This window comes from Microtus ochrogaster, unplaced genomic scaffold, assembly GCF_000317375.1.
Source record: "Microtus ochrogaster isolate Prairie Vole_2 unplaced genomic scaffold, MicOch1.0 UNK9, whole genome shotgun sequence".
NCBI classification, from domain to species: Eukaryota; Metazoa; Chordata; class Mammalia; order Rodentia; family Cricetidae; genus Microtus; species Microtus ochrogaster.
Genome location: NW_004949107.1, coordinates 8,935,404 through 8,953,888, shown reverse-complemented (window position 1 = coordinate 8,953,888; position 18,485 = coordinate 8,935,404). Strand labels below are relative to the sequence as shown.

At 43.3% G+C, this 18,485-nt stretch overlaps 1 protein-coding gene across 1 annotated transcript in view; it reads left to right on the top strand.

Annotated features, from left to right (window-relative positions):
- Commd1 (copper metabolism domain containing 1) overlaps positions 1-18,485 on the top strand; it is a 105,261-nt gene that overhangs the window by 26,692 nt on the left and 60,084 nt on the right. Inside the window, exon 2 of the mRNA XM_005366470.3 lies at positions 14,281-14,562. Coding sequence (XP_005366527.1) covers positions 14,281-14,562 — 282 coding nt within the window. The remainder of the gene's footprint in view (positions 1-14,280; positions 14,563-18,485) is intronic.

Sequence of the window (18,485 nt, the reverse complement as noted above, 5' to 3'; positions counted from 1 at the left end):
CCTGACTGCCTTGAGTGCTGGGACTAGAGGTGTGCACCACCATGCCTGACTGCCTTGAGTGCTGGGACTAGAGGTGTGCACCACCATGCCTGACTTGCAGATTTTCAATGCCTTTTCTCACCACTGAACTGTTAGGTTTTGCTAAGGATCTAATCGCTTAAACAAATCTATTATTTTTATTTTAAAAATATCTGTATAATTTTTAGTTCTATGTACTTATGTATAGTTATATTCATGTGAATGCAGGTGCCAGAGGAGGCTAGAGGTACTGGTCCCTTGGAGTTAAGTTGTAGGCAGTTGTGAGCTGCCTGAGAGGGTTGTGGGAAAGGAACTCAGGTCCTCTGCAAAAGCAACAGTATTCCTAACTGCTAACCCATCTCTCCAATCCCTGTTACTGTGTGTGTGTGTGTGTGTGCGCGCGCGTGCCTGTGTGTGCATGCCATCACACACGTGTTGAAATCAGAGGACAATTGTGTGCTGTTAATTCTCTCCTGCTTTCATGGATCCAGGCATCAAATTCAGGTTGCCTGACTGGCACAGCAAGGGCTTTTTACCCAATGAGAGAAGTTTTGTGTAGGAGATTTGGGATTGTGATGTCATTGACCAGATGGCCTGGCTTCAACTCTTGTCAGTTTTTGCAAATCTGATTCCAAACCCTTAGGATTATTAGTGAAAGACTAGGGGTCTTTCCCAGGAAGACAGTGTAAGATAGGTAATTTACATTCCAGACTGCCCAGGTCTTAGGTGATTCTACTGGAAATGGGGAGTTCTGTAGACGAGGTATATGTTTTTGGATCCCCATGATCACTTCATCCATTTCTCTGGGTAAAGCCATCAGCTCAGCTGTGATTATGTTTGTGTTATTTTGAAGGTTTTTTAGATTATAAATAAAGCAAAACATCCACTAAACAGAAAATATTCTCTTTCACCATTATATCTATTACGTTTATAGAAATTCCAGGCAGCACTGGAGATTAACCCTTTGTCTTTCTCTTCCATTTAACTTTGGGTGGGAATCTGACACTATTGGGAATGAAAACCACCTTCTCAGCAAAGCTACCAACTAAAGACACCTTGTCGCCATCTCCAAATTGACTGTAAATCTTTCCTCCTCCTCTGCCTATATTCTTAATTCTTTTCTGACCACAGTGTCTAGATTTGCAGAGGTCTCTGGCTGTCCAGTAGCTCTTGTAGACCAGGCTGGCCTTGAACCACAGAGATCTGCTTGTCTCCGCCTCCTGAGTGCTGGGATTAAAGGTGTGCACCACCATTGCCTGGCTAGTGCTCTCATCCATGTTATTTCTGTTGTCTGGACTGCTGACTGATTCAAATGCCATCTATGTTTATGGCTCCTCAGCAGTAATAAATAACCAGCTGCATCCCAGCATGGAGCTTGTCCTAATCAGTTTTTTATTGCTATGATAAACACTTTGCTGGTGGTTTTATGTCAACTTGACACACAAACCAGAGTTATCTGGAAGAAGGGAATTTTAACTGAGAAAATATCTCCATAAGATTCAGCTGTAAGGAGTTTTCTTTTCTTTTCTCTTTTTTTAAAGATTTATTTATTTATTAAGTATACAGTGTTCTGTCTGTATGCATTCCTGCAGGCCAGAAGAGGGCACCAAATCTCATTACAGATGGCTGTGAGCCACCATGTGGTTGCTGGGAATTGAATTCAGGACCTTTGGAAGAGCAGGCAGTGCTCTTAACCACTGAGCCATCTCTCCAGTCCCGTAAGGAGTTTTCTTAATTAGTGTTTATCTTCCAGATAATTCGTTTGTGTGTCAAACTATTTCAAATGGGGAAGACTTCAGAGCAGGGCTGGAGAGATGGCTCAGCGTTTAAGAGCACTGCTGTTCTTCCAGAGGACCTGGCTTTTATTCCTAGCACCCATGTGGCAGTGCACAATCATCTGTAACTCAAACTACAGATCCAGGGGATCCAGCACCCTCTTCTGGCCTGTGCAGGCACTGCACGAACATGGTACACTTACAGATATGCCACCGAAACACCCTTAACACATAAAATAAATAAATATTTTAAAAAGACTAGAGCAATGGAAGTTGTCAAGTATATAGAAAGACATTTCATAATGTAAGAGGCTAAGACAGGGAAAGGTTCCTCCATTTTGTATTCTTGCTGAGGCTATTTCAGGTTTGACTAGAATTTGGTCTCCTTTATGTAGAATCCTATGGAAAATTGCCCAGCTCTGTTCTAGGAACCAAAGGTGTCCTAGCTAACTTCTCTTAGCTTCTGTTCTGTTAAGCTGCTTGCTTCTATGAAGCACCCTCCCCCCACCACTGTAGCTGCTGAGAAAGATACCAGGATGTGGTTTCTACCTTCAAAACCCCATGTTCTGGACACTGGGGATATACCTGGGTTCCCTGAATACTTAGTAGTCCCAGCTGATTGGAATAAAGACTTCTATTCTGCTTTCTGTAAACAGAGACTGCTTGCTCATTTCCCAACTTCTCAGATTCGGATAATCACACAGAAACTATATTGTTGTATATATACACAACACTGCTTGGCCTATTAGCTCAGGCTTCTTATTAACTAACTCTTACTTCTTAAATTAACCCATTTCTATTAATTTGTGAATTGGCCTGAGGCTGTGGCTTACTGGTAAGGATCTGACATCTGTCTCCTTGGGCAGCTACACGGTGTCACTTCCACCCCACCTATTCTCTATCTCTGGTCTGATTTCCCACCTGGCTTTAATCTGCTAAGCCACTGGCCGAAACAGCTTCTTCATTCACCAGTGATAATAAGACATATTCAGAGCATACAGAGGGAAATCCCACACCATCTTTCAGTTGACTATAAACTGTGTCTGCATGGTCCTCTCTGGTTTGCTCCCTGTGTCAACAATGATAAATAGGGTCAGTTCTCTCGGAGAATATAACAGTTCTTCATAGGTGTGTGCCTGAAGACAGAGCAGCAAAACAGAGCCTGAAAAAATGCAATTCATTAATGAATAAAGTTAGAGACTCAGTACTTCTGTATGGAAAGAACAGATCTATCAGACAGAAAATCAGTACAGATATTATTGAGTCAGTCGGACAGTATGGCTGACCAACCAGAGCAAACTGAATGTTAGAGAAGCTTTGGAGTGAGTAGGAGAGGTGGAGACACGGAGCAATGCAGTGGAACTATTTTATACCGTCTTCTAATGGAAGATACATGTTGCTATACGTTTGTCAAAATCTGCAGACTGTACACCAAGAGTAAGTTGTGTACAAGCTAGAAACTTAGGTGATGGCAGTATTGGTTCCTGCACCGTGGTAAGTGCAGTGCATGGATCCCCATGTTGGTGGGAAGCTGTGTGCTAGGTTAGGAAGGCAGTCTGTTGCAACTTTCAACTCACTTTTCTCATGAACTCCAAACTGCTTAAATTAACCTAGTCAAAATTCCTCTGGGACTCAGTGGTTTCTGAGGGTGTTCTGTACAGTAGACGCGGAATGCAAAGCCATGCTTGTCACCAGAGCGGAATAGGAGCTGGCTATGGTTTGTTTTCAGCACCGATGTTAAGTACTATCCTCTTCAAGCAGCTAGAGGCTGTGGATGGCCATGTAGAAGTGTGAAATGGTTGGAGACTGATTCGGTTCCTTATGAAGACAGGTCGTATACTTGATACTTAAACAGTTTACTGAAACGGTATCATTACCTTAAGTTTACTTTTAGACTTTTATTCAAAAAAATGGACAGTCCTTTGCTTACCTCCCGAATTTGAATTTTAGCAGAACTCAGACAGGGAGGTCCTTTCCATAAGATGTGTGCTCACATGGGGATTTGGGGATCCTCTTCCAAAAACACCCCTCCAGATGGCTAGCAGTTTGGTTTTGGTAGTTGACTGAGAGGAACTCACCATTAAGCTGTGAGACTGGAGTTCGTGAGTAAGCCACTCAAGAAATGTTTATTGGGTTTCCAAAAATGTGAGCCAGAAATTTGTTACAGCATTGCTTCTGCTTTTTTTCATTTTTTTTTTGTACAGTGCCGTGTATTAAACTCAGTGTCTGTGCGTGTGCTGGGCCTATGTCATATTACTGAACTCAGTGTCTGTGCGTGTGCCGTGCCTATGTCATATTACCGAGGCACAACTCCAGTTCCCAATTCACTTACAGTTTTTAAGACTTATTTCTTTCTTTTTATGTGTATGAGCATTTTATCTGTTTGTATGTGTGTATATGTACATGTGCATGCCTGGTACCCCAGGAAGTCAGAAGAGGGTGCCAGATTCCTGGAAATGGAGTTACGGGTAATTGTGATCAGCTGTATGGGTACTGCGAACCAAACCATGTCCTCTGCAAAGAGCAGCCGTTAACTTAACTGCTGAGCCATCATCTCCAGTCCTCATTTTTGAAAACAGATTTTGTTAGAACTGTTTTGTATTCACAGCAAAATTAATAAGAAAATAAAAGTCCACAAACGCCTCCTGTCCCCCTTTTTCCCCCATTAGCTTTCTGTTGTGCTAAAATCCTAACCACAGTGCTGTTTGTTACAGTGAATGGACCAACATATCACATATCACTAATTCTACAGCTTAGGGCTCATTCTATGGTTTGTTTCTTTGTTTCTTGTTTAGTTTTTGAGACAGTGTGGCCTTGACTGGCCTAGAACTTGCTGTGTGGACCAGGCTGGCCTCACTCTCAGAGGTCCACTGCCTCTGCTTCCCGAGTGCTGGGTGGGCTTAACGGCAGGTGCCACCACTCCAGAGCATTCTATGGATTTTGGTAGGCATAAAGGTATGTATCTTTAAATTCCTCAGAATACTTTTACTGCCCTAAACATTCCCTGGAACTCATCTGTTTGTCACTCCTGATTTTGATCCTTTTATTGTCTTTCATTTTTCACAGGTACCTACTATGAGTCAGTCATTGTGCTGTACACAGAGATTAAATGATAAAAATTGGAGCAGGATCCTTACACTCTTTTGTTTTGTCTTTTTAGATAGGGTTGTTGTGTGTAGCTCTGTTGGTCTGGAACTCAATCTATAGACCAGGCTGGCTTCAAACTCAGAGATCTGCCAGCCTCTGCCCCCCATGGAATTAAAGGTGTGCGCCACTATGCCTGACTGAGTCCTTAAACTCTTAAAGCATGTACATTTGAGCAAGATCTAGGTAGGCCCGACAGTATGTATGCACTCACAAACATCTATATGTATATCAATGGTAAATACCCCTGATTTATTGTGAAGTCTAGAAAGAGACCCCTATCCCAGGTTTGAAGGTTCGGAGAAGGTATCCTATGTAAAATAAGATCTATGTTTGTCTTGTTTTGTTTGTACAGAGACTCACATAGCCCAGGCTGTCCTTGATCTCCTAATCCTCCTGCCTTAACACCCAGGTGCTGGGATTATAGGCCTTGGTACCACTATCCCAGGCTTTAATAAGACTTGTGTAAAGCCCTGGATTAAATGACACCAGCAAGGAGTGGGGATAAAGGAACAGCAGCTAGGATTTTCTAGGCAGAGGGAGTACCTTAGGCAAAGGTTCCTAGATGTGGATAGAATGATGGATTTTATGAGATAAAATGGGTTCAGTATAGGAGGGAAGAGGAGTGAGTGGGAGATTATAAGTATGAGGAGATGAGAAAGAGAACTAGAAGAGGCCCTGACAGTTACTGACCTTGGGCATCAATCTGGAGGTCAAAAAAGGCTTTAAAGGGTCTTCACTCCCGCTCCTCTCTTATTCCCTCATAGGGATTTGAACCCAGGCCTCACAGGTGCTCAGCTGTGCTCTGCCACAGAGCTGGACTCTTGGCTCTTTTTTGTTTCTTTCTTTTTGAGACAGGGTCTTATGTATCCCTGGCTGGTCTTGAGATCACTAATGTGGATGAAGGGGAACCTGAACTTGTTACCCTCCTGACTGCCTCCTGAGTGTTGGGAGTACTTAACATGGTGCCAGGTCTCAAACCCAGGGTTATGTGCATGGTGGGTGAGCGGTCTATCAACTGAGTGACATCCCCAGTGACCCCACCCCACTTTTGAATTTTTCTTTTTGTGAGAAGTTGAGTGTTTTTGTGACATTTCATAAATGAATATTGTCTTAGTTAGGGTTACTATTGCTGTGGTAGACACCATGACCAAAATCAACTTGGGAGGAAAGGTTTCTTTCATCTTATAGCTTGTGGTATATCATTCAGGGAAGTCAGGGCAGGAACTGATGAAGAGGTCTTAGAGGAGTGCTGATTACTATAGCTTGTTCCTCATTGCTTGCTCAGCTTGCCTTTTTATACACCCCAGACCACCAGCCTAGGGAAGGTCCCACCTACAGTGGGGTGGGCCCATCCACATCAGTCATCTTTTAGCATTGCCCATAAGCTTGCCCACAAAACAGTCTGGTGGGGGTATTTTCTCTATAGAGGTTGGGAAAAAAGATAGCTGCCCATGCATGCTTCTATAGACGTTCCCTTTCCCCAAATTGTTGGCAGAGGTTGTTGATTTGTTTCCTGGCTGCCTAGACCCAAAATAATCACACAGAAACTAATTATTTGCAATACTGTTTGGTCAATAGCTTAAGCATGTTTCTAGCTAGCTCTTATATCCTAGCCCATCTCTAATCTGTGCATCACCATGAGGTCATGACCTACCAGCAAAGTTTTGTTGGGGGTGTCTGTCTCCTGTGCTGGCTACATGACAACTCTCTGACTCTGCCTATTTTCCCCCAGCATTCAGTTTAGTTTTCCCGCCTAGCTCTATTCTGCTAAGCTACTGGCCGAAACAGCTTCTTTATTAACCAGTGGCAACAAAACATATTCACAGTGTACAAAAGGAAATCCCACATCACCAAAAGACTCTAGTTTGTGTCAAGTTAACACACATACATAAAAGTTTATTAGCCATTGATTTGTTAGAGAACTCTAGTTTGTTTCTAGTTTGGGGTTATTATAAGAAAAATTACCAGCAACATTTATGTGTAGGTTGTATGTGGATGTGGACTAAATATGACAAGAGTATAATTGTTGAATCATTTGGTAATTATATTTTTATTTTCTATATGGATTGTTAAACTGTTCTCCTGTGTGGATGTACCATTTCCCATTCCTACCAGCCTTGACTGAATGATCCATGGCTTGTCAGCATTTGGGCTTATCATTGTATTGAAATTTTGGCTATTTTATAAGCAAGTGGTGATAGCCCATAGTAGTTTTAATGCACATTTCTCTAATTGCTAATGATAGAAACATTTTTTTGTGTACTTATTTACCACTTATGTGTTCTTGCTGGTAAAATCTCTGCCATGCCTTTTGTCTATTTTCTAATTAGGTTGTATCTTTTTGGTAATTTTAAAAAATTGATTGTGATGTGAGTGATGGCATAGTGGTTAAGAGCAATGTTCTGGAGAACTTGAGTTGGATCCCTAGCACCCCCACATGAAGGTTCACTCTAGTTCCAGGGCTTGTGATAACCTCTTCTGGCCTCTGCATGCATGTGGTGCACAGATATACATGCAGGCCAAACACCCAGACACATGGAATACAGTTAAAAATTCAAAGAAATATACCATGTGTACATTATATATGTGCATACCACAGCAAGCCTGTAGAGGTCAGAAGACAACTTTGTGGAGTTTGTTTTCTCCTACTTTTGTGTGAGTTCTGGGCATCAAACTCAGGTCACCAGGCTTGTGTCACAAGTGTCTTTACCCACTGAACCATCTTGTCTGCCCTGATTGTGGGTTGTTGTTTTTTTCTTTAAGACAGGGTTTCTCTGTGTAGCCCTGGCTGTCCTGGAACTCGCTCTGTAGACCAGGCTGTCCTGGAACTCAGAGATTCACCTGCCTCTACCTTCCAAGTGCTGGGATTAAAGGTCTACACTGCCCTGGTTGTGTTTTTAATGTTGAGTTTGAAAACCTTTTACATATTAGATGCTAGTCCTTTGTTGTCTTCACAGTTCATTCATCCTTTCTTCCAGTTCTTGTTTATGTGCTGTATGTGTTCTGAGGAAGCAAGCTCGCTCCTTCCTCCCTTCCTCAGAGGAAAAGCCAATTTTGATAAGTGCAAATATATCAGTTTTTCTTTTTGAATTATGCCTTTTGTTGTCCTGTCAAGGGACACTCTGCGTAGTCTTAAATCCCAGACGTTTTCTTTTCTATGTATATACTTCTAAGAGTCACAGCTGTGCATTTGTATGAGTTTGTGTTTCATTTTAAGTTTAATAAAAGTTGTGAGATTTACAGTTTGAGAGGCTTTCTTACTCTGGTACCTAGGTGCCTGCTAGAATTTGAATCCTCTATCAGAGACCTGTGTTAGAAGCTGTATGTGTATAGACAGTCTCAAAGGTTAGAATCGGTGGGTAGAGAGACTTGGAAATGGGTCATTTCATTCCACCGAGGTCAGGACAGTGATAGGGATCATAGGGCATTTGGGGAACTGAAGGGGGCAGTTACCCTACTGGGGAAAAAGACACTGGGGAAGACGTGTTTGAACAGAGTCCTGGATGAACAGAAAGTAGCTGATGAGGTGAGGTGGCGACAGGGGGACATGTTAGGCGGCCACAGTAGCGCAGATGCACACACAGAGAAACGGCCTTTGAGAATGCAGGTGTGGGGGTGTAGACAGGTCGGTGCTGTCTGCCTTCACTGTGGGTGGCAGGAAGCTGTCAATAAGAACTGAAAGATAGGCCAGGACCTGGTTTGTTGAGCTTGGGCCTGATGCTCAGTAGTTCTCATACCTGTTGTAGCTCATTGTTTATTCATTTAAAATTATTATTATTATTACTTCTTTTCTGTATGAGTGTTTTATCTGAATGTAAGGTCTGTGCGCCATTTGCATGCCTGGTGCCCACAGAGGCTAGGGGAAGGTGTCAGATCCTCTGAGACCCGGGGTCACAGACAGATGTGAACTGCCATGTGGGTGCTAGGAATTGAACTCTGGGTTCTCTGGAAGAGCAGCCAGCACTCTTAACCTCTGAGCCATCTCTCCAGCCGTGTTTACTTTTTATAGTAAACATTTTTCTAAGACTTCTCTCATGTCCTTATAAGTTGCTATGTAAGTCTATGAGGCCAGAAGATGGCTCGGTTGACAAAGTGTCTGCTATTGAAACATGAAGAGCTGAGTTTGGTTTCTCAGCACCCATGTAAGCAGCCAGGCATAGCAGAATGCACCAGTGACTCCAGTGTCTAAACGGTGGTAGTGGTGGCACACAGGTTGTTGGAGTCCAGTAGCCGCTCAGCCTAGCCTAGTCCATGAGCTCGAAGTTAGTGAGAGACCTCACCTCAAAAAATAGGGTGGAAACCGATTAAGGAAAGTACCTGACATTGGTTGGCTTCTGGTCTCCACATGTACTTGCACAAACATGCATCACCACTCCTACACACATGTACACACACACACAAAACATATATAGTTCGTATTTTAAGACATATCAATGTGGCATAAATGTAAATGAAAACAAAGTAATTTGAGATTTTTATGATCTAAGTATTTAAGCATTATTGTATGTGTATATATTTACCCTATATGTGGAATCACTGTGAACACATAGCAGCAAATGCAGTTAACACGGCTGTGCCATCTTGGCAGCTCACAGATTTTAAACTCAGCAATGATTTTCCCAAATGGTCAGCATCCTGTTTATAAAGTGGAAACCTAACCAAAGTACAAGTTATTTTTGTTGCATCCCTGAAAAATTCAGTGTTTATTAAAGCTGTTAAAAAGTACTTTCTCATGTAAACGGAGTCAATTTCTAGTCTCCAGTGATTGCAAACAGGTTTTCTCTGTCACATGGGGTGTCGTAATCATGTGACAGGGGTCAGTTTGTTCTGTGGAATGTTCTTAAGCAGGGGTTGGCCATATTTCCTGTGCTTATATAGTCCATAAACTGAGAATGCTTTTTATATTTTCAGTTGTCTAAAAATGAGAAGAAAGCTGAAACAAAGCTTATCAAGGCTTTTCTTGAATTAAATGAAAACTGATATTACGTGAGAATTCATGACTTTGAATTCAGTCCAAAGTCAGTTCCTTATTTATTTTCCAATTGTGTTAAAATTAGATGAATTGACCCTAGTTCAAGATTGTTGGCAGAGGCTACTAGTTCGTTTCCCGACTGCCCTGACTCAAAATAATCACACGGAAACTTTTATTATTTGCAATACTTTTGGCCAATAGCTTAAACATATTTTTAGCTAGCTCTTATATCCTAAACTAACCCATCTCCATTAATCTGTGTATCGCCATGTGGCTGTGGCTTACTGGGTAAAGTTCCATCCCGTGTCCAGCGTCTGTCTCCAGCAGGACTACATGACTTCTCACTGACTCCACCTACTTTCTCCCAGCATTCAGTTTAGTTTTCCTGCCTAGCTCTACTCTGCCCTATCACAGGCCAAAGCAGCTTCTTTATTCATTAACCAAAAAAGCAACACATACAGAAGGACTTTCTACATAACAAGATGTTGATTGAAATCTAACCAAAATAACTTTTATGTCATAGGCACAGTTATATCAGAATAGTTTTTTTGTTTGTTTGCTTTTTAAAGATGTGCTGTCCTGGAATCCACTACGTAGCTCCTAATCCCAGGGTCTGTTAGTGCAGGTGTGCATCAGCACACATCTCAAAATAGATGTCTCTTTGTATGAGGAAAATGATACAGGCCGTCTGTGTGCAAAGCAAGATGCTAATAGAAATAGTTAACTTAATTGTAGTGTAATATACAAAGTAATCCCACCTCCCCCGGGGGTCTTGCCGTATAGCTCTAGCTGTCCTAGAACGGTTTGTTGTACAGGCAGGCCAGATTTACTTTCTGCTGCTCACCTGCTTCTACCTCCTGAGTGCCTGAGTGCTGGGATTATAGCCATGTGCTACCCAGGCTCGGCTTTGAAGTAATATTCCTTTTGGAGTCACAGCAAGAGATTTTGGATCGGTTATCTGGTAAATAGGCAATAAATGTGTTCAAGTGTAACAGGAAATATAATCTATCAGAAAGTTTTGATGTTTGCCACATAGTTTTCACATTAATAGTGAAATGCAGCTTGTCTCTAGCTGCTCTGCCTACCTTTGCAGCCCTTGGCTCTTCCTGCTGGTGTCCTGTTTTAGTGACAACTTGTGGGTCCAACTGATAGGACTATGGTATAAATTATTTGAATAGTTGTGGCTTGGGTGAGAAATGTCATCCTTAGGCTCAGGTATTTGAACCCCAGTTGGTGGTCTATTTGGGGAGGTTTAAGAGGTGCAGCCTTCCTGGAGGAAGCCACCTCTGGAGATGGGCTGAGAGAGAGAGAGAGAGAGAGAGAGAGAGAGAGAGAGAGAGAGAGAGAGAGAGAGAAGAGGAGAGGAGAGGAGCGGAGAGGAGAGGAGAGGAGAGGAGAGGAGAGAGAGTATCTACCTGTAAATAAGAGGCTGTCTCTCAGCCTCCTGCTCCTGCTGATATGGCTCCCTGGCACGATAGACTGTCACTCCGCTAGAACCCCTCTGTGAGGCGCTTTTTGGTTATGGGGTTTTATCAATGCACTAGAAAAGGAATGGAAGTTTTAGGTGCATGCAGTTGGAAGGTTGCTGAGGTAGCATACACAATTGAAAGATAATTTATAAGAACAGGGCAATACTGGGAGTGCCCTTTCATCTCGCTGGGCTTCAGGGAGCTTTCCTTACCCCTTCTTCCTGTTTAGCCCCGCCCCTCCTCTTTTCTTCTTTTCAACTTTGTGCCAAAAAGTTCAAGAGACTGGCTGTCCACAATCCCAGTCTCACATCGTGCTGGCACTGCGATCCCCATGGGCAGCGCCGTTTATCCCCCCACCTAGACCTCCCGTGTACCCCGAGAAAAGAGGTGCTCTGATTTGTCTGGTGTGGTGCTCCTACCAGCAGCCTCTGTGGCCAAGCAAGAATAGTGACAAAGGAAAGGACAGCTTTGGGATTCTCCGCTTTACTGCAACTGAGTGTGTTCTCAAATTTAGCTTTCTAGTGTCCAGGTTTAACTTTGCATCATACTTGATTGCCTTTGTGCTTCCTTATGGCGTATGCATAACCATATCTTGAGTTTTGGCACACTACTTTGACTCTGTACTGTCTTTTCATTTTTTTCTCTCAGTTTTTCTGTTTGTTGTTAAATAGAGCTAGTTGGATAATTTCTAATAGCACAAATTTCTCACTTGAAACAGTTAAAAATAAATAATAGTGATAATTAGTCTTAGTCTTTGAAGGATAATGAGTTTAGCATTGTAACTAATCCTTAGGTGGGGCCATTTTTGCATCATTATTGGTAGAAAGTTCCAATTTGACTTTTTATTATTATTATTATCATGATGTCAGTATCTAACTCTCCGTGTAGTCTCTTATGACAGCTAACCAGTGTCTTAGTTATGCTTTCTATTGCTTTAATAAGTAACCATGACCAAAAAGCAAGTTGGGGAGGACAGGGTTTCTTTGGCTCACACTTCAGCGCTGCCCTTTATCATTGAAGGAAGTCAGGACAGGAATTCAAACAAGGCAGGAACTTGGAGTCAGGAGCTGATGCAGAGGCCACGGAGGGGCGCTGCATACTGGCTCGCTTCCTGTGGCTTAGCCCACCTTCCTATAGAATCCAGGACTAGCAGCTCAGGGATGGCACCACCTTCCACGGACTGAGCACTCCCCTATTGATCACCAATTAAGAAAATACCTTACAACTGGACCTCATGGAGGCATTTTCTCAACTGAGTTTCCTTCCTCTGATAATTCAAGTTTATGTCAAGTTGACACACAAAACTAGCCAGTACATCAGAGAACCGTGGCTTAACAGTCGGGACTCGGATTCATTGAACTTTATTGGAAGTCAGTGGCTCTTCTATGATCAACATTTATCAGTGCTTCTGTCTACCATGTTGTCTTTGAAATGGAATGTGAGTTTCAATAGAAGGGATAGATGTGAAAACTCTTTGAAAGTAGAGTACTGTGCAATCTTAACGTACTTTGTTCTACATTTAATATACTTATATTTAGTGTCTTAGTTTGGCGCTTCTATTGCTGTTGTAAAACACCATGATCAAAAGTAACTTGGGGAGGAAAAGGTTTATTTGGCTTACAGGTTCCAGTCCATCATCAGTGGACTGAGGGAATCCAAAGCAAGAAGCTGGACACAGGAATTGAAGCAAAGGCCATTGAGGAATGCCACTTTTTGGCTTCTCCTCCTGACTTTCTCTGTTTCCCTAGGACCACCTACCCAGGGGTTGAATTGCCCACAATGGACCCCACCCACATCTATCATCAACTAAAAACTAACCCATCATTGCTCACGCCTTTAATCCCAGCACTCGGGAGGCAGAGGCAGGTGGATCTCTGTGAGTTTATTAAGGCCAGCCTGGTCTACAGAGTGAGTTCCAAGACGGTCAGGGCTACACACAGAGAAACCCAGTCTCAGGGGGGGAAGAAAAGAAAGAAAAAGGAAAGAAAACCATCATGCAGGCTTGCCCACAGGCTGATCTAATGGAGGCATTTTCTCAGTCCAGTTGAGGTTTCCTCTTCCCAGATGACTCTAGATTGTGTCAACACTGATGAAATATCAAACCAGCACATCTGGTTACTGTGTGTTCTTAAATGCTAGAGTGGAGAACCTAGCTTCAATGGTAGTTAAGGTTTGAAAGTATAAGGAAAGCGTAATGTAGCATACAGTGTCAAGTAGTGTTACTGAGCTGTTTGATGGAGATAACTGCAAAGTTCAAGTAACATCCACTGAACGACACTTACTTACTTGTCTAATGGACAGCTCATGGTATCACTACAACATGTCAAACCAGGTCTACTGACAATAAATTATGTAAGATTTTATCAGAGAACCAATTAATTTGATTTTTTGTTTCCTTGTTTAGAATAATTTTTATTTCCCCACTATGAAGCTGAATATGAAAAGTTACAATTATTGAATTTATGTCTATGAGTATTTTGCCTGAGTGCATGTATGTACATCATGTTCATGCTCAGTGCCTGTTGAGATCAGAGGAGGCCTCAGATCCCCTGGAACTGGAGTTATGGACAGTTGTCAGCTGCCGTATGAGTGCCGGGAACTGAACTTGAGCCCTTGGCAAGAGCAGCAAGTACTCTTGTCTGTTGAGCCATCTCTCCAGCCATCTGAAAGTGGATATTTAAAGTTATATTCTTGTTATTGATAGAGAATTTCTTATTTGGAAAGGGAATGTTTTTGCATTTGTACTATAATCATCACTTGTTGTCTTTCTTGTCACTTGATGGCCTTTTTGAAAGCATAGTCAGTGATTGAGGGCAATCAAAACGTGCTCTGTAGGTAGGCAGCTTTGTCTAGTTGTCTACCAATCAAACACACATTGCTTTCTCTGTTGTCTTTGTAGTCTATCGCATCTGCAGACATGGATTTCAACCAGTTAGAGGCATTCTTGACTGCTCAGACCAAAAAGCAGGGTGGCATCACCGGTGAACAAGCTGCAGTCATTTCCAAGTTTTGGAAGAGCCACAAGACAAGAATCCGAGAAAGCCTCCTGAACCAGAGCCGCTGGGACAACGGACTGCGGGGCCTGAGCTGGAGAGTGGACGGCAAGTCGCAGTCCAGGCACGCAGCTCAAATACACACCCCTGCTGCCATTGTAGAGCTGGAGTTTGGGAAGAGTGGGCAGGTGAGTTCAACTTGAGGCACTTATTAGCCCATACATCTATTTTACTTTTACTTAACAGTGTTTGTACATATACTAATCCTGTGAAATTCATGTGAAAAATTTGAAATTCTCACCAGTTACAGCAGAGTCTATAAAGGACCCTTGGGTTGTCTCAGAGCAGAGTTTCTCTTGTGCTGCAGTCTCGAGGCGACGGTCGGGACGCTAGCTAAAGTTAGCGCAGACACACTGCGGCCTGTCACCTGTGTGATCTTCCGGTATGGGAGGTGACATGTCTCGATATCTTAATCATGTTAATGTCTGTTCTAGAGACCTAGCATGCCATTGCTGACCTCAGCTCACAAATAATTTTCAGTTTGCTCCTGACTATGGACCAGCGCTGCTTTCCTGTCTGTGATTTCTCTCAGAGCCGTTCAGTCTCTGCTCCAGATGTCAGATTAGTCTCCCAGTGCCCTGGCTCACATTTTCTGAGGGGAAGAGGGGAAAGAAACTTGTAATTAGAGACTGTCCAGACCACTGAGTTAATTACATTCATTTCCCCATAAATAACCAAATAAGTGCTGTCATTATATTATCTTCTAGAAATATCTTTCTCTACTTTCTTTCTTTCTTTTTTTTTTCCTTTTTTTTGGTTTTTTTGAGACAAGGTTTCTCTGTGTAGCCCTGGCTGTCCTAAAACTTGCTCTGTAGACCAGGCTGGCCTCGAACTCACTGAGATCCATCTGTCTCTGCCTCCCAAGTGTTAGGATTAAAGGAGTGTGCCACCATCGCCCTGCTGGTTGTTTACTTTTTATTCTGACAATATACACATTCTTCAGTGTCACTAAGAGGATTTGTTTTAGGACACCATGCCCATGCTCAATTCCTTTACATATAACCTACATATATCCCCATTTATTTTTAAATAATTCTAGATTACTTATAATTCTTTTTTTTTTTTTTTTTTTGTCCGAGACAGGGTTTCTCTGTAGCTTTGGTGCCTGTCCCGGAACTAGCTCTTGTAGACCAGGCTGGCCTTGAACTCCCAGAGATCTGCCTGCCTCTGCCCCCCGAGTGCTGGGATTAAAGGCGTGCGCCACCACCGCCTGGCTACTTATAATTCTTAAAACAATATAAATGCTATGTAAATTTTTGTTATACTGAATTTTTTAGGAAATAATAACAAAGTCTGAACATGTTTGATATAGATATTTTGTCTAAGTATTTTTAATTTGTGGTAGGTTTAAATTTGTCGGTAGGAGGAGTCTCGTGTGGGTTTGGGGTGCTAGGCATATCTCTGCCTGGTTCACTACAGTCTACAGTTCAAGAGAGTTTTACACCTTCCATAAGACTGTTTGGTTCTCATTAAAAGATTTCCTCTCTAGCTAGAGGTTCTGCAGACTAGGCCCCATGACACTTGCTGTGGATTTCCAGAATGGACTGTGCAGGGAGGGATGTTTGCCTCTGGATTTCATCGCTACTGATTTAGCAGTGGCCTTTTAAGAATGGCTCCGTAAAGCAATCAGGGTTCCCTGTCCTGTGGGAAGCCCAAGGAACCCCCACCTCCATCCAGGTCTAGCAAGTTGATCATCCAAACTGCCTAGGCTCCCACAAAGCCAGTGCGTGCAGTAGGATCAGAAACCCATTGCCATTGTTCTTGAGTTCTCAATAGTCCTCATTGTCCGCTATGTTCAGAGCCCTGATTGCTTTTCGGGCTGGGGGGGGGGGACTTGATTGGGGGAGGGGGAGGGAAATGGGAGGCGGTGGCAGGGAAGAGACAGAAATCTTTAATAAAAAAAAAAAAAAAAAAAAGAATGGCTCCGTAGAGCAGGAGAGATGGGACAGCAGTTAAGGCTCTGTAGATCAGGAGAGATGGGATGTCCGTTAAGGGCACTCACTACCTTTCTTCCAAAGGACCCAGGTTTGACTCCGGCACCCAGACGGTGACTCGCAAGTATTGGTTAACTCCAGTTCTAGGGACTCCATTGCCCTCGTCTGGCCTCAGTGAACACCAGGCATGCACGTGGTACAAAGATATACATGAAGGAAAAGTACCCATTCACATAAAATTAAAAAACAAATGGCTTCTCGCCTGGACATAGCTGTAATCCCAGCATCGTAGTAGCTGAAGCGGGAGGATCGTGCGGTTGAGGCCAGGTTGAAGAAATGGCTGTCTTTACTTAGGACATTAAGGAAAGCAGTTGTGAGAGACACTGGGAAGACCTTACCAAGCCTTCTAGTTTCTGTTGGTTGTGGTCACTTTAAAAATTACTCGTGTAGCTGGGCCTGGGGGTACACGCCTGCTGTCCCAGTACTTGGAGGCAGGGACAGGCAGGTCAGTCTGGTCTAGAGAATTCCAGAACAGCAAGGGCTACATAGAGAGGCCCTGTCTACAAGATACTCCTTTCCTCCACTGTTCATCTGGAAGGTTGTACAGGTGAGCAGTGTAATATTAGTCTCTGTTAGCGTTGCTGTATCCTGTGCTTCTGACATGTGAGACAGGATGAGAGTGTAGCCTAGATTATTTTTCAGTGACTGATTTTGTCTAAAGCAAAGACTTTTCACTTGGGCCTGTGTGGGCTTTTTTCAAAGTCAGGAGGCCACAATCTCCACACTCAGGTCATGCAAGCGCTCTGTGTTTTGAGCATCCGTCTTAGGAGTAGCTAGGAAGATGGACCCCTGGTTGTTTCCCTTCCGTAAACCACAGTCATTCTCTCCTTGGAGAGGGTCAGTCTTAGGTCTCCTCCCGCTTGGCCGCCTGTGAATAAACTCTTCATTTGAGCAATTTGCACACGATGCTGTGGGCAAAGCCTGCTCCAGAACTCTGGGAGCTAACACCTGCATCAGATTTCTTCCTGATAACTGCAACTTTCTGATCCAGAGCTGAGACTTAGGAAATTAAGAAGTCGCTACAGGTTTATACCCTGCATTTAACATGGCTGTCACTTTTGGCAGTGACTTAGCAAAGGTTTCTGGGGTTCGCCACTTCTTTTTCACCTGTACATTATTCTTCCATTTTCAACTCTTAGCAGTAAGAAGCAGTTAAGTTGGCCAAGCCAACACAAGCAAAAGCAAGCTGCTGTGACTCTCATGGCCACTGTGTCAGGCTCGCCGAGGGCTCTGAAGCTTACAGCTGCTGGACTTCATCTCACACGAGGGCTGCTGCTTCAGTAGAGTAGGAAGGGCTGATCTGAGGAGGTAGCGAGTGTTGACTAGAAGGAAGGAGCCAATCTCAGGAAGATTTGGGGGGCAAAACTCATAGATACAGGTACAGCCAAGCTGAGAAGTTAGCCTTGGTAAGGAATCTGAATTTTATTCAGAGTTTAATTGGAAATCATCAGAAAACTTCACACAGGGAATGCTGTAATAGGATCATTTGATTTCATTGTAGAGAATGGATTGAGTCAAGACAGAAGTCAGGGTGCTGAGATTCAGAGGGGAGGGAGGGCAAGTGGTCTACTACTTTCAGTTGTTTCTTTGCATGTTAAACACATTCTACTTTGCCTCTAGGCTGTCATTTGATAGGATGTTTTAGTTGCTTTCCTGTTGCTGTGACAACACGCCACAACTAGGGCCTCTTACAGAGTTTACTGGAGCTCCCAGCTTTAGAGGGTTAGAGTCCATGACCATCATGGCTGTGGAGCATGGGAGCAGGCCAGCAGGCATGGCTCCAGGGCAGTAGCTGAGAGCTCACATCCTATAGCAAAGTAGGAAGCAGAGAGAACTGACTAGGAATGGCTTCTCAAAGCCCGGCCCTGTGACACATCTCCTGCAACAAGGCCACACCTAATCCTTCCTGACAATTCCACCAACTAGGGAACTAAGCATTCAAATATAGCCCAGGTGGTGGCAGCGCACACCTTTAATCCCAGCTCTGGGGAGGCAGAGGCAGACGGGTCTCTGTGCATTCTAAGCCAGCCTGGTCTACAGAGTGAGTTCCAGGACAG